Consider the following 22,668-nt stretch of genomic DNA (forward strand, 5'->3'; position numbering starts at 1 on the left):
TGCTGAAATCCACACCCTGAGTGCTGTAACTATACCGACGTAAACCCCAGAGAAGACACAGCTAGATTGATAGAAGAATCTGTCAAACTAGCTACAGTCACTTGGGGAGGTGGAGCTCCTAAAATGACAGAAAAACCCCTTCCCTGGATGTTGTCTGTGTCTACACGACAGGGTTACAGAGGTATAGCTACAGCACTGTAGCTATGCTGCTATAGCACCCCAGTGTATCATAGAATCATAGAATAATAGGGTTGGAAGAGACCTCAGGAGGTCATCTAGTCCAACCCCCTGCTCAAAGCAGAATCGACACCAACTAAACCACCCCAGCCAGGGCTTTGTCAAGCCAGGCCTTAAAAATCTCTAAGGATGGAGATTCCACCACCTCCCTAGGGAACCCATTCCAGTGCTTCACCACCCTCCTAGTTTTTCCTAATATCCAACCTAGACCTCCCACACTGCACCTTGAGACCATTACTTCTTGTTCTATCATATGCCACCACTGAGAACAACCAAGCTCCATCCTCTTTGGAACCCCCCTTCAGGTAGTTGAAGGCTGCTATCAAATCCCCCCTCCCTCTTCTCTTCTGCACAGTTCCCTGAGCCTCTCTTTGTAAGTCATGTGCCCCAGCCCCCTAATCATTTTCGTTGCCCACCGCTGGACTCTCTCCAATTTGTCCACATCCCTTCTGTAATTGAAAAGACCAAAACTGAATGCAATACTCTAGGTGTGGCCTCACCAGTGCCGAATAGAGGGGAATAATCACTGCCCTCAATCTGCTGGCAATGCTCCTACTAATACAGCCCAGTATGTCGTGAGCCTTCTTGACAACAAGGGCACACTGTTGACTCATATCCAGCTTCTCATCCACTGTAATCCCAGGTCCTTTTCTGCAGAACTGCTGCTTAGCCAGTTGGTCCCCAGCCTGTAGCGGGGCATGGGATTCTTCCTTCCTAAGTACAGGACTCTCCACTTGTCCTTGTTGAACCTCATCAGATTTCTTTTGGCCCAATCCTCCAATTTGTCTCAGTCCCTCTGTATCCTATCCTTACCCTCCAGCGTATCTATCTCTCCCCTCAGCTTAGTGTCATCTGTGAACTTGCTGAGTGTGCAATGCATCCCATCATCCAGATCATTAATGAATTAATGTAGACATGGACTTAGTCTCTCTGCCTCCACTCCCCATCCGTTCTTCCCACCCAGCTCTGTGTGTTAAAGATTGAGAGGTGCACAGAAACTACAATAATGGGGCCCATATAAGAACCTACGTATGCCAGAGCTTTCCCTTTCCCTCTACATTGTACACATAGAGCAGTATGTTGTGTAAAAATAGTTGGCCTACCGAAGCGAAGTCTCACTCTCAATTCAATGGCATTTCTCTGTCTGAAATGTGATAACGTGTGACCGCTGCATCCAATACGTTCCAACATTTCAGGGACTATTCTATGCATATAAGGGCAGAGCCCTAGTGATTTGTGGTGAAAATCAGAAAACTAGAAGAGGGAATGGTGGGGACACATGGAGTCCATGGTGTCCCAGTTTCAGGGTAAGTGCACATGTATACCCAGATGGTGGGTGACATAGATGCCAAATTATTTCTTTGCTTTAGGAGTGGGATGACATGGGTGTGTTTCTAAATGCTTTTGAAATGGGGTGTGAATAGAACAAGGTGGGGCAGAAGGACATGGTCTGGTATCTGGGTCCACTGCTGTCAGGGACAAAGATCTTAGACATTTTCACCCTTATGGATAGAGAGGACTATATAGATTATGAGCAATGTAAACAAGCTCTGTTGCAAAAGTTTAAACTGACCTCTGAAGCATACAGGAAAAGGTTTCGGGGAGTTCAGAAAAATGGGGACATGACCTATACTGAGGTTTCAGCTCAAATTAGGGGTTACGTAAGAAAATGGGGAACTGGCTAAGCAGTTACCAGAGTCGATGAGGCTGGTGAATTAAGGGGTTTAGAACAGTTCTATAGATTCTACCCCTCTGGCCTGAAATAATGGTTACTGGACCAAGATCCTAGAGATGTATCCGTAGCTGGGAAATGGAACAACAAGTATACAGATAGCCAGCCTGGATCTGAGGGGAAAATCAAGGGAGATGGCCACAAAGTGGACCCCAATCCAGCCCTCCCTGGGAAGGGAGAATGGGCTAGATCCAGACCTGGATGGGAGGCAAACCCTAAGAGGGGCCCAAAAAGGGAACCCAGGGAGCTGAGATGTTTTTATTGCCACAAGTCTGGCCATAAGGCAACACACTGCCCGGTGCTAGGGAGATCAGTGGCTAGTGGTAACCCACAGTGGGTCCAGGTAGCAGTGACCTCACCACTGATGGAACCAGCCCCAGTGGTCCCAGCAGAAACCTGACCTTGTCAGACCCCAAAGGGGAATCAGCTTCCCGGTGGCAGTGGATGGGGAAAGGCCCAGCGATGGCGGGATGCTGGGGCCCAGGTAACTCTGGCTCACCAAAGGATGCTGGCCCCTTGAGCATCATCCCCAATAGATTCCTGACCAGTCAGGGACTAGTGGGACCCCCTTTTCTTGGTAGTTCAGATCCATCTGAAATGGGGGCCAGTAAAGGACCTAAGGATGTTGGGTTACACTCCCAACTGCTGGGAGAGGCCTTGCTGGGAAATGATGAATGGTCCTGGGCCCAGGCCACTTGTGTGGTCTCCTGGAGCCAAAAGCCAACAGCTGCAGCCCTAGGCTCTGACCCTGAGCTGCATGCTGGCAGCTGAGGAGCAGCTCTGAGTGGCTGTCTGATCGTGTGAGTGAGTGGCCACAGCCATGTAGAGTCCTCCTGATACGCTGACCTGAGGGGACTGGGGACAGGCCCCAGTGACCAGGCTGAGCAGAGAACCCTAGCTCCTGGTTTGGAATTGATTGCAAGTGATCGACCCCTCACTAGAAAAAACAGACTCCCTTGGCAGCCTCTGACAGGAGAGCCCTTGGAAACGTTTTCTGGGTCCCTGGGGCTGCTCCATAGAGAGTGGATGCCCCCTGGGAAAGTTGAGCCATGTGAAATACAGAGACAACTGGTGGTACCACAAAAGTACTGCCTTAGATTACTCAGCCTGGCCCGTGATATACCCTTCTCAGGGCACATGCACAGAGCACCAAGCAGTGCTTACTACACATTTCCTACTGGCCTGGGGTTTGTGAGGAAGTGCAAAAATAGTGTAAGTCCTGTAACCCCTGCCAGAAGGTGGGGAAGGGCCAGGATATGGACCAGGCTGTCCTGATCCTCCTGCCCATCATAGTGGAACCTATTCAGAGGGTCATTGTGGGGCCCCTTAGCAAAGTTACCCAGTGGAAGAAAAGGCTATTCTGGCAGTAGTAGGTTACACCACCCACTCAGCACAAGCAGCAGCTCTATCCTCCACAGAGGCAGACAAGTTGGCTGACACTTTGCTGGCACTATTCAGCTGGGCTGAATTTCTGCAGGAGGTTTTGACTGACCAGGAGGCAAACTTTATGTCTGCCCTGCATGTCAGTCTATTGGAGAAACATGGAGTTCAGCACTTCCTGTCATCTCACTATCAATCCAAGGCTAACGAGCTGCTTGAAAGATTTAATAGGCCCCTTAAAATGATGCTGAAAACTTTTTTGGATCAGTCCCCTGTTGGCTGGGATAAAAGTGACCTTACCGGCTCTTTGCCTATTGGGAGGTTCCCCAGGAATCCGTAGGATTCTCCCCTTTTGAACTGCTCTATAGGAGGAGAGTATGGGGACCCCTGAACCTAATGAGGGAAGAGTGGGAAGGTACAACCTCTCCCAAAGGGAATCCTTGCTGCAGTATGTGCTGGCCTTCTGGGAGTACTCACTGAATGCCTGGGTTTTGCCCAGGAGAATCCAGCGAGAGCTCAGGAGAAACAGACAGCTTGATCTGACCACACCACATATGTCTGGATGTATGGCACAGGGACCGAGTGCTCGTTCTTAACCCAGTGTGGTGGAATAAACTCCGGACTGCCTGGGAAGGGCCCTTTAAAACCATCAAACAGCTCAATGAGGTGACTGTTCCCACCTCCACCGAGGGTAGCATGGGAACATGATGAACCCCTGTTCTGACTGAGATACTCCAGCGCTGGCCGGGTGTGAGCACTAGGAGGACAAGAGAGATGATTCCCTAAGAGATCTGGTGGCAGAAACAGGGGCCTGCCCCTCCCTTGACTCCACTGCTCTCTGTGATCACTGAACCCCACACAAGCAGAGATCAGGGGTGTGCTGCAGGGTTAACACCAGATATTTTCCAATAAGCCTGGACAGGCATTGCTTTGCTGTCCACCAGCCCCAGTTAAAAGTCCACCCTTTGGGGTTACTGGGAAAACAGAGCAGAGCCTAGAGAAGGAAATCACTGACATTCTAGAATTAGGGGTGATCCAACAGTCAGACACTCCGTGGGCATCCCCCTGAGCGTTGGTGTCTAAGGATGGGTCAGTCAGATACTGTGGGATTGTAGAAAGCGCGCTACTGTCATTGTGGTGGATGTGTACCCCATGCCTAGAATGGACTAGTGTCCTACCAGACCAGGTGGGAGGGGCCAATTCCTGACCACAAGGGACCTCGCCCAGGTGTCTTTGGACTCTGGTGCCAGGCTCAAATTGGCATTTGCCACCCCGACTGGGCTCTTTGAGTTCCTGTTGCTCCCTTTTGGCTTCAAGGGGACCCTGATTCCCTTCCAGCAGCTGGTGGATCGATGACTGGATAGGCTGGGGGAGTTTGGCCTGGCGTCTATCATAGAATCATAGAATATCAGGGTTGGAAGGGACCCCAGAAGGTCATCTAGTCCAACCCCCTGCTCAAAGCAGGACCAAGTCCCAGTTAAATCATCCTAGCCAGGGCTTTGTCAAGCCTGACCTTAAAAACCTCTAAGGAAGGAGATTCTACCACCTCCCTAGGTAACGCATTCCAGTGTTTCACCACCCTCTTAGTGAAAAAGTTTTTCCTAATATCCAATCTAAACCTCCCCCATTGCAACTTGAGACCATTACTCCTCGTTCTGTCATCTGCTACCATTGAGAACAGTCTAGAGCCATCCTCTTTGAAACCCCCTTTCAGGTAGTTGAAAGCAGCTATCAAATCCCCCCTCATTCTTCTCTTCTGCAGACTAAACAATCCCAGCTCCCTCAGCCTCTCCTCATAAGTCATGTGCTCTAGACCCCTAATCATTTTTGTTGCCCTTCGCTGTACTCTTTCCAATTTATCCACATCCTTCTTGTAGTGTGGGGCCCAAAACTGGACACAGTACTCCAGATGAGGCCTCACCAGTGTCGAATAGAGGGGAACGATCACGTCCCTCGATCTGCTCGCTATGCCCCTACTTATACATCCCAAAATGCCATTGGCCTTCTTGGCAACAAGGGCACACTGCTGACTCATATCCAGCTTCTCGTCCACTGTCACCCCTAGGTCCTTTTCCGCAGAACTGCTGCCGAGCCATTCGGTCCCTAGTCTGTAGCGGTGCATTGGATTCTTCCATCCTAAGTGCAGGACCCTGCACTTATCCTTATTGAACCTCATTAGATTTCTTTTGGCCCAATCTTCCAATTTGTCTAGGTCCTTCTGTATCCTATCCCTCCCCTCCAGCGTATCTACCACTCCTCCCAGTTTAGTATCATCCGCAAATTTGCTGAGAGTGCAATCCACACCATCCTCCAGATCATTTATGAAGATATTGAACAAAACGGGCCCCAGGACCGACCCCTGGGGCACTCCACTTGACACCGGCTGCCAACTAGACATGGAGCCATTGATCACTACCCGTTGAGCCCGACAATCTAGCCAGCTTTCTACCCACCTTATAGTGCATTCATCCAGCCCATACTTCCTTAACTTGCTGACAAGAATGCTGTGGGAGACCGTGTCAAAAGCTTTGCTAAAGTCAAGAAACAATACATCCACTGCTTTCCCTTCATCCACAGAACCAGTAATCTCATCATAAAAGGCGATTAGATTAGTCAGGCATGACCTTCCCTTGGTGAATCCATGCTGACTGTTCCTGATCACTTTCCTCTCCTCTAAGTGCTTCAGGATTGATTCTTTGAGGACCTGCTCCATGATTTTTCCAGGGACTGAGGTGAGGCTGACCGGCCTGTAGTTCCCAGGATCCTCCTTCTTCCCTTTTTTAAAGATGGGCACTACATTAGCCTTTTTCCAGTCATCCGGGACTTCCCCCGTTCGCCACGAGTTTTCAAAGATAATGGCCAAGGGCTCTGCAATCACAGCCGCCAATTCCTTCAGCACTCTCGGATGCAATTCGTCCGGCCCCATGGACTTGTGCACGTCCAGCTTTTCTAAATAGTCCCTAACCACCTCTATCTCTACAGAGGGCTGGCCATCTCTTCCCCATTTTGTGTTGCCCAACACAGCAGTCTGGGAGCTGACCTTGTTAGTGAAAACAGAGGCAAAAAAAGCATTGAGTACATTAGCTTTTTCCACATCCTCTGTCACTAGCTTGCCTCCCTCATTCAGTAAGGGGCCCACACTTTCCTTGGCTTTCTTCTTGTTGCCAACATACCTGAAGAAACCCTTCTTGTTACTCTTGACATCTCTTGCTAGCTGCAGCTCCAGGTGCGATTTGGCCCTCCTGATATCTTTCCTACATGCCCGAGCAATATTTTTATACTCTTCCCTGGTCATATGTCCAACCTTCCACTTCTTGTAAGCTTCTTTTTTATGTTTAAGATCCGCTAAGATTTCACCATTAAGCCAAGCTGGTCGCCTGCCATATTTACTATTCTTTCGACTCATCGGGATGGTTTGTCCCTGTAACCTCAACAGGGATTCCTTGAAATACAGCCAGCTCTCCTGGACTCCCTTCCCTTTCATGTTAGTCCCCCAGGGGATCCTGGCCATCTGTTCCCTGAGGGAGTCAAAGTCAAAGTCTGCTTTCCTGAAGTCCAGGGTCCGTATCCTGCTGCTTACCTTTCTTCCCTGCGTCAGGATCCTGAACTCAACCAACTCATGGTCACTGCCTCCCAGATTCCCATCCACTTTTGCTTCCCCCACTAATTCTACCCGGTTTGTGAGCAGCAGGTCAAGAAAAGCGCTCCCCCTAGTTGGCTCCCCTAGCACTTGCACCAGGAAATTGTCCCCTACGCTTTCCAAAAACTTCCTGGATTGTCTATGCACCGCTGTATTGCTCTCCCAGCAGATATCAGGAAAATTAAAGTCACCCATGAGAATCAGGGCATGCGATCTAGTAGCTTCCGTGAGTTGCCGGAAGAAAGCCTCATCCACCTCATCCCCCTGGTCCGGTGGTCTATAGCAGACTCCCACCATGACATCACTCTTGTTGCACACACTTCTAAACTTAATCCAGAGACACTCAGGTTTTTCCACAGTTTCGTACCGGAGCTCTGAGCAGTCATACTGCTCCCTTACATACAGTGCTACTCCCCCACCTTTTCTGCCCTGCCTGTCCTTCCTGAACAGTTTATAACCATCCATGACTGTACTCCAGTCATGTGAGTTATCCCACCAAGTCTCTGTTATTCCAATCACGTCCAATCAATGATGTTTGTGTTTTCACTCAGAGCGAGAAGGGCACAAGACCCAGGTCAGGACGGTGTTTCACAGCATTCAGACAACAGGCCTGACTGTCAAGGCAGAGGAATGCAAGGTGGGGATGATGGCAGTGGGCTGTCCCGGCCATAGAGTGGGGAGCGGCTGTCTAAAACTAGAGCCTGCCAAAGTGTAGGTGATTACAGACCGGCCCGCTCCCCCGACAGGGAAACAGGTACCATCCTTTCCTGGCATAGCAGGGTGTCACTGGAGGTTCATCCCTCCCTCTGCCTGCTCCCCTCATTGATCTGTGTAAAAATGGTCAGCCACACAAGAGTCCAAACAGTGCCAACAGGCCTTCTGCAAAAGGAAGTGTCACCCACAAGCTCAGGGTCTAACTGGTTGCCATATCTGGGATCAGGAAAGAATTTTCCTCCAGGTCAGATTGGCAGAGACCCTGGGGGGGTTTTCACCTTCCCCTGCAGCCTGGGACATGGGTCACTTGCAGGTTTAAATTAGTGTAAATGGTGGATTCTCTGTAACTTGAAGACTTTAAACCATAATTTGAGGCCTTCAGTAACACAGCCAGAGGTGCAGGAGGTTAGACCACTTGATCACAATGGTCCCTCCTGGCCTTAAGGTCTATGAGTCTATAAAGGAGGCCCTGAGCACAGACTCTATCTGGTAAGCCCAAACTTTGACAAGCCTTTTGTGGTGTTCGCAGATGCCTCTGACACAGGGCTTGCGGCTGTGCTGATGCAAACTGGTGAAAAGGGGGAGAAACACCCCTTAGGCACCCGAGCAAGAAATTGCTTCCCCAAGAGAAAAATTAGGTGACAGTGGAAAAATAATGTTTGGCCATGCTGTGAGCGCTCAGCAAATGACAGTCCTTGCTTACCACTTCACCGTGTTCAGTGACCATTCCCCATGCACCCAGCTACAGCAAATGAAAGGGCCAGAGGCCAAACTGCTAAAATGGAGCCTAGTGCTCCAAGATTCTCTATGGATGTGACTCATGTTAAAGGGAATGCAAATTTGGTGCTGATGCTCTGTTCAGGAAACAAGTCAATGGATCCCCCTATAATGCTGCACCCCGTAACACTCATTTCTTTGGGCAGAGGTGAGACAGGTCCTGGGGCCCGTTTTGTTCAATATCTTCATAAATGATCTGGAGGATGGTGTGGATTGCACTCTCAGCAAATTTGCGGATGATACTAAACTGGGAGGAGTGGTAGATATGCTGGAGGGGAGGGATAGGATACAGAAGGACCTAGACAAATTGGAGGATTGGGCCAAAAGAAATCTAATGAGGTTCAATAAGGATAAGTGCAGGGTCCTGCACTTAGGATGGAAGAATCCAATGCACCGCTACAGACTAGGGACCGAATGGCTCGGCAGCAGTTCTGCGGAAAAGGACCTAGGGGTGACAGTGGACGAGAAGCTGGATATGAGTCAGCAGTGTGCCCTTGTTGCCAAGAAGGCCAATGGCATTTTGGGATGTATAAGTAGGGGCATAGCGAGCAGATCGAGGGACGTGATCGTTCCCCTCTATTCGACACTGGTGAGGCCTCATCTGGAGTACTGTGTCCAGTTTTGGGCCCCACACTACAGGAAGGATGTGGATAAATTGGAAAGAGTACAACGAAGGGCAACGAAAATGATTAGGGGTCTAGAGCACATGACTTATGAGGAGAGGCTGAGGGAGCTGGGATTGTTTAGTCTGCAGAAGAGAAGAATGAGGGGGGATTTGATAGCTGCTTTCAACTACCTGAAAGGGGGTTTCAAAGAGGATGGCTCTAGACTGTTCTCAATGGTAGCAGATGACAGAACGAGGAGTAATGGTCTCAAGTTGCAATGGGGGAGGTTTAGATTGGATATTAGGAAAAACTTTTTCACTAAGAGGGTGGTGAAACACTGGAATGCGTTACCTAGGGAGGTGGTAGAATCTCCTTCCTTAGAGGTTTTTAAGGTCAGGCTTGACAAAGCCCTGGCTGGGATGATTTAACTGGGACTTGGTCCTGCTTTGAGCAGGGGGTTGGACTAGATGACCTTCTGGGGTCCCTTCCAACCCTGATATTCTATGATTCTATGACAGACATGGCAATTTCCAGGATCTGATTGTATTAAGCATATATATTATTGTGGGCTGGGGTGTGTGTAACCTTTCTAGGGTGACGAATATAAGATCTGAGAGTTCAAAAGGCTATATTGAAAATGTACAGACCAGAATGCAGTTTTGGGACAATAAATGTAAAGTGGATTTCCTAGGGAATCCTATGGCAGAGATTATGCAAAAACCCAGCCTTTTGAAGCTATGCTTTGTCTATCAGCTTTGTCTGCTGATTATCTGTTACCGAAGAAAAATATCAAAGGCCCAAGCTGCCTAAAGAAATGGCTGCTCTGCCCTGTTCTTGATTTGGTTCTGGGTCTAAGACAGATATGAACTTGTAACCAGGGAGAAAACCTAGTTGTGGTTTTGAAGGATTGACTCTTAGCACTGCCCCAGGCTGGATTTGGGGTGAGCTTTGGTGAGCTTTTTAGCATGCTATTGCTTTAAAAGGTTTTCTCTGTAATGCTTTTATCTTAAGACTACAGATGCTTACTTAGAAAGAGCTGGGTGGTCATTTCAGCTGCAGGCAATACCAAGTCACCACCCCCAGAGAGAAAGCAAAGAGCAGGCGCTGGCCTGTTTAGGCAGCTTGGCTTGCTGGGGGATATCACAGTGTAAATCCAGGGAGCTGTGCAGCCTTGCAACCCCTGATCAGGACGGAGACATGGGTCTCTGCCCAGAAGAGGGGATGGCTGGGAGCCAGAAACCTTTAAATGGGAGTTTTTGAGGGACCACAGAGGGGGCATACAGGTGCAGTAACCCTGAGGTGTGGCAACTGGCAGAGGGTTAGCAGGACCATCAGCTTCGTCCACCTCCATAACTGTCTGTAGATCAAAGAACCTGTGATGGCAGCAATTACTAGCTTCCAGTATAATACCACCACATCTAGACCCTGCCCATTCACCCTCCCTCCCAATACAGTGTAAAATGCTGACAGCCTGAAGGACTGAGATCTCAGACAGAAATATGAATAAAAGGGGCAAGAGAGAAGCATGGAGGCATACTCAGAGCTCCTGGGTTGGGGAGGTGTACAGGTGACAATAATTTGGGAAAGCATATTGGGGGAGCACACAGAGCCCCTGGCATGGAGGGAGAAAGGGGGACAATGGTATGTGAAGGGGGAAATGGAGGGGTACACAGAGTTTGGGCATGGAGAGGAAAAGGGGACCCTGGAATGCAAATGGGGGGCACACATCTCCTGCCATTAGGGGGGCATTGCAGAAAGTCCCTAAAATAAAGTGGGATGGGAGATGGCACACAAAAAATTTGTGAGGGGGATGCAAATTTGTGAGAGTGTCTACTGGCAGCTCGGCCAACAAAAGCTACAAAGCATGAGACCCCCAATTTTTAGAGCTGGTTAAAAATGCCAGTGGTTTTTTGGGGAAATTTTGAAAATAAATGGTGAGTTTCTTTTTATTTGCTCATGAAAGATTTTTGCCTTTTTTTAAAAAAATAAAAATGAAAGAGAAAAATGTTGGTTTTCAAAAAAAAAAAATAAGTAAAATATTCAAAAAGTGAACCTGAACATTAAACATTTTTAACCAAGAATTGGCCTGAAAATTTCTTCATTTCTGGCTTTTCATCCCAAACTTGGAAAGCATCTACCAAACTGCAGCTTGTCAGTACGAAGCCTTGTCCTGGGGAACAGAACAAGCTTCTCTTAAAAACTTGTTTTGATGAAAAGTGCTGACCGTGACCCAGTATTGTGTTGTTTACTGAGTCCTTTCCTGGAAGTCACAGCACTGAACTCTGGCAGCCTCGTTAGCCGAAGATGCTACATCTAGGTATCTAGATGAGACATGTGCCTGTGCTGATGGGACTTAAAGGCATTAATGAAATGCATGTGAGAGATTAGGGAAACTCTATGGAAAAGGTTAGACACAAAGGCCTGACTCTCCAGTGCATGGCCCCTTGTGCTGAAAAGCCACTTAACCTGTCTTCCTGCGCCTGGAGGGTGGGCTAGGCCTCCTTAGAGGTACAGCCCAGCTGGGGCAGAGATGGCTCCCCCATAAAGAGCTGGAGAACCCAGCAGTAGGGAGGAGACCCAGAGGAGGTGAGGTAGATTGTTCTTCTGAAGTTCTCTAGGAGGCAGCCTGAAAGACAGCTGAGAAGAGTATACAGGCAGGCTGGCTCCTTCAGGGTGAGTGGGGCCCTGTAGAGTTGTAGCTACCTGAACCCCTGAATGAGGGGAGAGTGTGCCAGCCCCAGGAACAAGCGTTGATTGAGGCACAGAACTCGTGGTCGCACAGGTGGAGAGTATAGAGCAGCAGAGGTGCGCCCACCATGAGGTGAATGACAGCCGAGCGGAAGGTTTGGTTTCTATGCATTTCCGTCAGGCTTTGAAGCCCCAGCAGGGCAGCTATCTGTAATGTGGTCTGGCGGGAGTGCCAGGTTATTCCTGCCCTGGAGTTGGCATAGGAAGGTGGGAGAAACAGAGGCAAAAAGTGCTGCAATGCCACATCCAGCCAGGAGGGGGGTGTGTTGGGCAGTAAATTTGCCCCCCCCCCCCGGCACATGTACACTCAAGATGTAGGGCAGTGATTTGGGCCTGATGAATCTGGGCTCAGTTCCCCCCAGAGGGTTGGCTGCCTCATACACACCGGGACGTGCATTGAAGAATCATGTGGATTAAGCTCTCTTCTCTGACTGGGGACTAGCTGAGCAGTGTAGTAGTGAGAGCAAACTGCTCACCAGGAGGCTTGGTGCCCGTGCCCAGGCCCACTTGAACTAGCCCACATAGAGCATTGTGAGCAAGAGTGCCATACCACTCCATAGCAGCTAGGAGACATAGCCAGGGCACCAGCAGGAAAGAGGAACAGACCATGTGTTCTAAAAACAAAGGGACCAACACAAAGGATGAGGGAAAGGGACTGCGTCTTGGCACCAGGAGCAAATACTCAGTGGGTCTGTAGCTGGGGTTTCTGCAAGTGCAATTGCTTGGGTACAGCCCTATGAAGGGAAACAGGATTTGGGACAGTTGTGATGCAGACTTGGTGACTTCTGCTGTGATTTTCTGTTTACACCAGTTTCTTTTTTAATAAGAAACTGACCCACTGCAAAGCTACAGAATCTGCTACCACTCTGCTGGGGGCTATGAGATCAGATTAGTACCAAACAAGCACATGGCAGCCTTAACATGCAAAGGTTTCTCCCTGCCAATTTCAACCTCAGTATGTTCAGTTGCAGGGCACTTCTGAAAGAAAAACAAAAAAGGCTGCTGGAGCTATTTTCTAATGGGAAAAGTGACTTTGGGGTGAACCGTGGTCCAAAGCACTTGTACTAGTTGTGTTTTGGATACAGATCAAAATAGACAATAGATGTGCTTGACACCTAAGACAGTGCTATAGACCAGGTTTACACAAATTTTTCCCAGGTATAGCTATTTTGGTTAGGGTGTGTTTTTTTTTTTAATTACCAAAATAGTTATAGCAGTACAACTGCTGTTGTGGCTGCAGCTATACCAGTATAAGGATGCTGTACATTGGTATAGGTCTTCCTGTAGAGAATAAGTGGAATTAGCTATACTGCTACAAGCACACCAGTATGAATTTATCTGCACTAAGGGGTTGTACCACTTTAACTCTAGGGGTGTAAATAAAGCAATGCAGGTTTGTGTAGATGAGGCGAGAGATGAACAGACAAGTGTGAGGTGAAGAACAAGAAGACGCGTTGTGAATGGTCACCAATGTGGTTTACAGAAGCATCTGAGCTTAATAGGAGAACAGGAGTTGATTCTAGTCTCCTCCTGTAACCAAAGAGGAAAGTTGATCTCTGGGGTAGGAAAGTGTAGGAGTAAATAGGTGTATCAACTGTTTGCTTTTATCATCTTTGTTCTCTAATGTTTTGTTCCAGTTGCTAAGTAAAAATAATTCAAGAGGCTGGTGGTCAGTGTTACTAATTGCAGGTATCCAAAACGCAGTGGGACCTGCAGGGTAGTAATGGTTGGTAGACACAGGGTAAGGTACAGTCTAAGAGCTGAAGAATTGCAAGACTCTGCCAAGCTGTAGCAACCCCTGCTGTGCAGCATGTGGGCCCTGAGACAGGTAGGGGCAGGAGTCCTAAGATGTGAGGTGTGCGCACTGTGAGAGACAGAGGCACAACTAGCCCTGGAAAGGTGACAGTACTGGCTTCCTACTCTGCTTCTCAAATGCAGACAACTGGCTCCTCCGCAAAGTGATCCAACACAAAACAACGCCCCTGGGTCAGAGACCAGGCCTGGAAGTGCAGAGGGACTATAAGTGGGGTTAGAATGGGAGATGGGCTAAAGCCTGAATAAGGCAAATGCAAAACAGACCCAATTCTCCTCTGTCCCACTAGCCAGTGTGCGATAGGGAGCATGCCTGTTTGGTGTGGGTTTGTGGGGTGTCCAGCTGGCTGAGGGCAGAGAAGGGGAGGGGGGAAAAAAGATGCAGTAGAAACACTAGGGCTTTCTTTCCCCTGCCCCATGCTCGGACTCCAGCTGTACTAGTGGGAGCCTCAGGAGCCCAGTGTGAATGCTGGCTGAATTCAGTGCTGTGCAGAGTGCAAGGCTGAAGCTTGCACTGCTCCATCCCAGAGCTGCCAGGGCTCCATTCAGCCTCCTGGCCCAGGCACAGCCCTGAAATCTGCCATACCCTGTACCTGGCTTTCCAAGGGTCCCTATGGAACTAGGGGCAGCCAGGCTGTAGTTGCCACAGCCATACCCCTTTCTGCCTCTGGAATGCTTCTCACTCACCTAGAATGTGCCCTAAGCCCGGGAGCCCTGTGGGGAGGTCCAGAGCTAGCAGAACCAGCTCTGCACTGGCCAGGGTGACCCTACTGCCCCTGGGGCATTCCCCAAGGGTCTGTGCGGCTGCTTTACAGGCGTTAAGGAGCTGCAAAGGGCTGCAGGGTGACAGGGAATCTGGGCAACAAATGGGGCTTCCTGGGCCTTTGCTGCATCCTTTTTCGTTAAGAGGGAGAAGGTTGGTTGGGGAAATTCCTAAGCAGACTCTTTAGTCTGTCCCTCCTCTTCTGCAGCCCATGTATCCTGGGCCAGGAGCCTTATTCTGGCAGAGGGGGAATCACTGATCCCAGGGGAGAGGGAAGCCAGGGGTCCCAGGCAAAAGGATCCTCAGACTCACCTGTAGGCCAGGCTCATGCACTCGAAGAGCCGGGTGAGGGTCAGGTCGATGGTGCGGGGATCAGCTGGCTCTGGCTCAGTACCATGGTGGCGCCGGCGGGGCACCGAGTCGCTGTGCGGCGAGGAGACCATGAAGTGGCCACTGTGGATGACCTGTGAGTGGGACAGGGAGCCTGAGCCTGGCCCAGCACTGCCTGAGCCCAGACCCTCTAAGTCTGAATCAGAGTCAGAGTCAGGGTCTGACCCGACCTGCGGGTCCGGGAATGGTCCATGCAGCCCCACCTGTGTTCCAGCCATTGTGTCCGGTGTTGGTGGCAAGTAGCCACCTGCCAGTAAACCTGTCTGAGTACATAGACAGCCCACCTCACAGCAGCCCCACACATGCCAGTTAGCATAATGTGTGCTCACCACACCCCCTGGTCAGCATGTTGCTTCCACACCCTTTTTCTTGCTTGCTCTGTCTCCTTTAAGACTCCCTGCTAAGCTTGCAGTTCCCCTGCTGTCTCCTGGTGAGTCCTATTTATAGGGTGTAACCCCACCCCGCCTCAGTGCTCAGCCTAGCTTCTTTACCCCAGCCATGCCCTTGGGTGGGGCTAGGGGGTGGGCACAGGAGTCGAGCAGGGAGTTAACTCCTTGTCTGCTGGATCTTGGGAAAAGGTGGGGCCTCTGGGTCACACTAGATTTTTAATTTCTATAACAAGCTGCCTAAATTTAAAATGAGAAGCTGCTCCAGCTTCCTCCTGTTCCCAACCCCCTCCGCCCCCCCTCCCCCCAGCTGGGAAGCCAGAGACAGGACTCACAAGCAGCAGGTCCTCACCCTGCTGCTAGAGAGCTCACTCGGCTTTGTTTACCTTGGCTCGGTGGCTGCTCTGCCTGCGTGTGGAAGAAAAATACATGGTATTTACCTAGCGCCTCTGTACTAATGTATCCCCCAACACTTCCCAGGGAACAAATACAGATTAAGGGACAAAAACAGAGGCGATTATAGCAACCAGGGTCCAGCTCAGCACAAAGAAGAGAGCAACTCATTGAGCCATGCCCCAGGAAACAGGGTGAGAACCCGCTTTAAATTGGCTTCTCCAGGGGTCTTCCTCTGAGCCAGGGAGAAGGCAGAGGCAAAGATACAGACAGGGTCTCCCTGGGGACCTCTGAGGAGGCAAGGACTCAGAGAAAGTTTGGTAGACATAGTCTATTCAGGGCCTGAAAACTTAAAACAAAAGTCTTGGGGAGATTTTCAAAGATGGATCCCACCTGCTTCTGGCTTTCAACAGGAGTCAGGCAGCCAGCTCCATGGGTGCTGTTGAGAATCTCTCCCTTAGACCCAGGAGGTATCTACAGGGCAGCCAATGAAGGTAGCATGGGCAGGCAGGACCTTCTGCCCAAGTCTCCATGCTCTGTGTTGGCTGTGGATGATGGGTCTGCATCGGGGGAAGTCTAAAGGGGGTGCGGTGCTGTAGCCAGACCTCAACTGAATATTAATGAGAAGAATTGCCCTGGCATCAGAGCTGCCAACAGAAAAACAGCTAACAGGAGTTTGGAGAAGTGTAGAGGGAGGGAGAGGTTTTCCTTCCAGGTTCAGCATCACATGTGATATCAAAATGGCCAGCAATGGAACGGATGTTAGAGATGTTAACAACAACAAGAAGGGTTTCTTCAGGTATGTTAGCAACCAGAAAGTAGTCAAGGAAAGCGTGGGCCCCTTTCTAAATGAGGGAGGCAACCTAGTGACAGAGGATCTGGAAAAAGCTAATGTACTCAATGCTTTTTTTGCCTCTGTCTCACGAAGAAGGTCAGTTCTCAGAGTACTGCACTGGTTAGCATAGCACTGGGAGGAGGTGACCACCCCTCTGTGGAGAAAGAAGTAGTTCGAGACTATTTAGAAAAGCTGGACGAGCACAAGTCCATGGGGCCGGATGCGCTGCATCCGAGAGTGCTAAAGGAGTTGCCGGATATGATTGCAGAGCCATTGGCCATTATCTTTCAAAACTCAGGGTGATGGGGGAGGTCCCGGACGACTGGAAAAAGGCTAATGTAGTGCCCATCTTTAAAAAAGGGAAGGAGGAGGATCCTGGGAACTACAGGCCAGTCAGCCTCACCTCAGTCCCTGGAAAAATCATGTAGCTGATCCTCAAGGGATCAATTCTGAAGCACTTAGAGGAGAGGAAAGTGATCAGGAACAGTCAGCATGGATTCACCAAGGGCAAGTCATGCCTGACTAACCTAATTGTCTTCTATGACGAGAACACTGGCTCTGTGGATGAGGGGAAAGCAGTGGACATGTTGTTCCTTGACTTTAGCAAAGCTCTTGATACAGTCTCCCACAGTATTCTTGCCAGCAAGTTAAAGCAGTATGGGCTAGATGAATGGACTATAAGGTGGATAGAAAGCCGACTAGATTGTTGGGCTCAATGGGTAGTGATCAACGGCTCCATGTCTAGTTGGCAGCCGGTATCAAGTGGAGTGCCCCAAGGGTTGGTCCTGGGGCTGGTTTTGTTCAATATCTTCATTAATCTGGAGGATGGTGTGGATTGCACCCTCAGCAAGTTAGTAGAGGACACTAAACTGGGAGGGGAGGTAGATATGATGGAGGATAGGGATAGGATACAGAGGGCCCTAGACAAATTAGAGGATTGGGCCAAAAGAAATCCGATGAGGTTCAACAAAGACAACTTAGGATGGAAAAATCCCATGCACTGCTACAGGCTAGGCAGCAGTTCTGCAGAAAAGGACCTAGGGGTTACAGTGGACAAGAAGCTGGGTATGAGTCAATTATGTGCCCTTGTTGTCAAGAACGGTAACGGCATTTTGAGCTATATAAGTAAGGGCACTGCCAGCAGATTGAGGGACATGATCGTTCCCCTCTATTCCACATTGGTGAGGCTTCATCTGGAGTACTGTGTTCAGTGTTGGGCCCCACACTACAAGGAGGATGTGGATAAATTGGAAAGCATCCGTTGGAGGACAACAAAAATGATCAGGGGGCTGAAACACATGACTTATGAGGAGAGGCTGAGGGAACTGGGATTGTTTAGTCTGCGGAAGAGAAGAATGAGGGGGGGATTTGATAGCTGCTTTCAACTACCTGAAAGGGGGTTCCAAAGAGGATGGATCTAGACTGTTCTCAGTGATAGCAGATGACAGAACGAGGAGTAATGGTCTCAAGTTGCAGTGGGGGAGGTTTAGGTTGGATATTAGGAAAATATTTCACTAGGAGGGTGGTGAAGCACTGTAATGTGTGACCTAGGGAGGTGGTGGAATCTCCTTCCTTTGAGGTTTAAGGTTAGGTTTGACAAAGCCCTGGCTGGAATGATTTAGCTGGGGATTGGTCCTGCTTTGAGTAGAGGGCTGGACTAGATGGCCTCCTGAGGTCCCTTCCAACCCTGATATTCTACGATTTTCTGTGCCTGCCATGCTTTCTTTCCTTGCATGAAATGCAAGTTGGTGGCTGTGCTGGAGGAAAAGATTATTGGATTGGAGAGGTGAGTAGAGATGCTGCTGAGAAGCTGAGATGTTCCTAGACTGTCAGGTTTGGGAAACACCAGTAGCTCAGGTTCAAAGAAGAATGGAGCTGGCCATCAAGGAATTGGGGAGAGAGGAAGAGAGAGAGAGAAGACCTGGCAGTTCATAACCACCAGCGACAAGAGGTCACGGCAGCATTCTGCACAGATGGAGACATGGGAGCTAGGCAGACTGTGGCCACCAGTGAGAAGGACCAGGAGGAATTCCACACAGCTAGAAGTTTCCAGTCGACAACAGGGCCTCCATGTGGAAACTTTGGAAGGTGCCTGTCAAGATTCTGCAGGGGCAAGGGGAGGGAGAGATGTATGGGACACACCTGGGGATGGCAGCTTAGCCCAACCTGTTAAAAAAAAAAAAAAAAAAAGCGCAAGCTTGCCCACAAAGAGGTCTCCAATCATCCAAGGAAGACAGACAATTCTTGTTGGAGATTCAATACTCAGAAAGAATCGAAAGAAGATTCTTCAAGGGACAGGCAGACCACAGGTTGGCCAAGACATGAGATGTCACTCTCCAATTGGCTAGGCGTCTGAAGTCAGTGGGTGATGGCTCATATTGGCCATGGTTCATATCAGCACTAATGACCCTGTGTCATGGGATATTTTAAAGATAGTAGATGACTTCAGGGAACTTGGAAGCATGTTGAAGAAGAAAAGTGTCCAAGTGATCTTCTGAGATCTTTCCAGGGCCACAAACCATAAGTGGGTGGGTCAGGTTTTGTGGCCTGCAGTGTGCAGGAGGTCAGACTAGATGCTCATGATGGTCCCATCTGACCTTAAAGTCTATGCCAAGGAAGACAGATGGCAGGAGATTCTAGAAGTGAAGCACTGGATGAGTTATTAGTGTAGGGTAGAGGGTTTTGTGGAACATTGATCTACCCTTTATGTGGAGAGGGGGATATATAGTTTGGATGGCCTCCACCTCAGTAGAAGGGGGACCAACCTCTTCAGGGGAGGAAGATATAAACAGCACAAAATTGAGATGTTTAGAACAAAATTAATCAAGGAATCAAAGGACGTGAAGAGAAGGAATTATTGAATTGCCTACACAACAGTGCTAGGAGCCTGGGTAACAAACAAGAGGAATTGCTCATTTCGGAGCCTACATTTGCTCTAGTTGGTAGTTACATGCCCGTTTATCCAGAACCCTGTTATCTGAACCTCCATGCTATCCGAGTCCCTTCCTTGTTCCCCAGCTGGAGACAGATGCTGCAGAGGGTGTGGATCTCATGCCAGGGGATAAGGAAGGGATTTGATGACGCAGAAGCTCAGATAATAAAGCAGAGACCGCGATCAGGGCTGTGAGGAGGAGGACGGGCCCCCGCTGAGAGGAGGCCACCCTGCAGCTGAACGGCTCCTGTGGCAGTTCAGGAACCCTCTCCATCCCTGCTGTCATGGAGAGAGAGAGAGAGCGGGCCGAGCAGAGGACCACCCCGCCCCCCCCAGCCAGGGCGGCGAGGGAGAGGAGGTGGTGGCCCTGGCCAAGGGGAGGCCACCCTGCTGCTGAATGGCTCAATGGCTCCTGCCCTCTCGATTATCTGAAACAAATCCATGTCCCCCAGGTCATTTGGATTATCGGGAGCATGCTGTATCACTGACACCTGGTGGGATGATTTGCACCATTGGAATGTTGAAATCAATGGTTGTAACCTATGTAGGAAGGATCAAAAAGGGAGGGCAAGTGGCACTCCGTCAAAAATGCCATGACCTGTTTCCAAGTCACTGATAACTTGGAAGACAATGATCTTGAATGCTTATGGAGCAATGTCCTAACAGACCAGGGTATTAGTTGGTGCGTGCTACAGACCACCAAATCACACAAGGTGTCTCCTTACACACCTATCTATAGTGTGTAGGGGAAAAGCTGCGTGATCGTGGGGGACTTCAATCTGAGTGACACATGCTGGAGGGCTCATGCTGCCAGCACTAAAACATCCTTGGAGTTTCAAACATTAGAAATTACAATTTCCTAACTTAGGAAGTCTTGCAACCAACATGGGGGAATTTTCTATTAGACCTTGTTCTAACAGATAAATAGGAACTGATCACAGAACTAAAAATTAATGGTAGCCTGTAAAAGAACCAGTATAGCTGTCAAATGTTTTGACTATTAACATTTGACAAACATACATATATAGAGATTTCACTCATTTTTTAAATAAACTCACTAGAAACAACATAGATGTTGAAATGGTGCTTACGCTGCAATATGGTAACAGCCTGTTAAATAGAAAGATCTGATGACTATATTCCTGTATAACATCTCTTTAAACAAAAGCTTTGTTTTAATGATTGTTTTGTTTCTGATATTTACATGGCAAGGATTGTAAACTTAACACTTCCTAAATAAATAGTTTAAAAAATTAATGGTAGCTTAAGTACAAGTGATCATAACTTGATCACATTTGTAATGTGCAAGCAGAAAAACTCCAGACCAATAATATACTTGGTACTTTAACAGCACCAGTTTCACAAAGGCAATAACAATTATGAGCCAAATCAGCTAGGAGAAAGAATTTAATCAGAAAAATATGAATGATAAATCGGTAATTGTTTAAGAACACCTTCTAGATGCACAAAAAGCCAAAATCCCACAACTGAGAAAGAAAGCTGTGCGGGTTAAAAAACCCACCAGATTTAGAGGGGAAGTGAAGGCAGCTATAAAAAAAAAAAATAGATATACAACAAAATGAATATAAATCAGAAGTTATGAACTGTAGAATATTAATAAGGGACACAAGGAGAAATCTATGTCCAACAAAGCTAAGGACAATAAGAAGGAGTTTTTAAAATATATTAGGAACAAAAAGAATTCTGACAATATAAAATGAACATGGCACACATTAAATGGACTAAAAACTGGCTAACTGATAGGCCTCAGTAGGTATACATGGGGAATCATTATCGAGAAAGTATGTTTCCAGTGGGGTAGTTCTTGTCCCTAGGCTATTTAACATTTTTATCAATGACCTGGAAGGAAATATAAAATCATCAGTGATAATGTTTGCAGATGACACAAAGATTGCATGAATGGTAAATAAATAAGAGGACAGGTCACTGAATCAGAGTGATCTGGATCACTTGGTAAACTGGGCACAAGCAAACAATATGAATTTTAATACAGCTAAATATAAATGTATACATTTAGGAACAAAGAATGTCAGCCATACTTACACAATGGGGGACTTTATCCTGAGAAGCAGTGACTCTGAAAAAGATCTTGGGGTCATGGTGGATAATCAGCTAAACATGAGCTCCCAGTGTGATGCTGTGGCCAAAAACAGATAATGTAATCCTGGCCTGTATAAACTGGGAATCCTGAGCAGGAACAGAGAGGTTATTTTACCTCTGTGTAGCAAATTGAGCACTCACTGGCACGGCACCTCCTGCTGGTTACCTCAGGAATTAGCTCTTTTCCAGCCCTCAGAATGCCTCCTGTTGGCTGGTTTCTCACCTGCCCCAGGCCCTCCTCATGTCCCTCCCAGACCCCAGTGCCCCTTACTTCAGGGTTCTCCCCCAGCAGTCCCCATGCTCTGTCTCCCCTCCCAGGAGAACCTCCTCCCCCTATGCCCACCTTGCCTCAGTGGCTACTGCCAGTCATCATCTAGCCCCTTCTCATGGGGGCAATCTGCAGTCTGCAACAGCCACTCATCACTGGCAAGGGGGGATTAGACCAGCTGGCTTTCCCTGCAGTCCCAGTACCTCCCTAGGCCTTTACCAAGGTCTCAGTCTGGGGAGTTGCCAGGCTGGAGCTCCCAAGCTCCTCTTGCCCTTCCCAGCTTCCAGTACCCTGTGCTCCCAGGCAGCTAGGGCTGGAATGAGACTCTGATCCAGCTCCTCCCTCACAGCCCTCTTATCAGGGCCAGCTGGGCCCTGATTGAGCTGGCCACACCTGTGGTCAGCTATGCAGTCAGCTTCCCTCAGCTGTTTGCACTCCTCTTATCTCAGGAGTGGGGTAACCGCCCCACTACACTCTGTATTTGTTGGTAGTGCGACTGCTGCTGGAATCTTATATCCAGTTCTGGTGCCTACAATTCAAGAAAGATGTTGGTAAATTGGAAAGGGATCAGAGAAGATACACAAGAGCAATTAAAAGATTAGAAAACCTGCCTGATAGTGAAAGACTCAAGGAGCTCAATCTACTTAGCTTACCAAAGAGAAGGTTAAGGGGTGACTTTATTACAGTCTATAAGTACATATAGGGGGAACTTATATTTAATAATGGGCTCTTCAGTCTAGCAGAGAAAGGTCTAACAATCCAATGGCTGGAAGATGAACAAATTCAGTCAACAAATTCAGACTGGAAATAAGGTGTAAACTTTTAACGGTGAGGGTAATTAACCTCTGGAGCAATTTACCAAGGGTTGTGGTGGATTCTCCATCACTGGCCTTTAAAAATCAATATTGGCTGTTTTTCTATCAGATCTGCTCTAG

General features: G+C 48.6%; 1 protein-coding gene across 3 annotated transcripts in view; it reads right to left on the minus strand.

Moving 5' to 3' along the window:
• Positions 1-21,564, minus strand: part of MLXIPL (MLX interacting protein like) — a 71,906-nt gene extending 50,342 nt beyond the window's left edge. For 2 of the 3 annotated variants that reach the window (XM_038375662.2, XM_038375657.2), the window contains exon 1: positions 14,721-15,223. In XM_038375662.2, coding sequence (XP_038231590.1) covers positions 14,721-15,016 — 296 coding nt within the window. In that variant the 5' untranslated portion in view covers positions 15,017-15,223. Of the gene's footprint in view, positions 1-14,720; positions 15,224-21,408 lie in introns of those variants that run through there. The other variant, XM_038375660.2, reaches the window with a different exon arrangement.
• Positions 21,565-22,668: the final 1,104 nt, after the last annotated feature.

Source organism: Dermochelys coriacea, chromosome 17 (assembly GCF_009764565.3).
Source record: "Dermochelys coriacea isolate rDerCor1 chromosome 17, rDerCor1.pri.v4, whole genome shotgun sequence".
Lineage (NCBI taxonomy): Eukaryota > Metazoa > Chordata > Testudines > Dermochelyidae > Dermochelys > Dermochelys coriacea.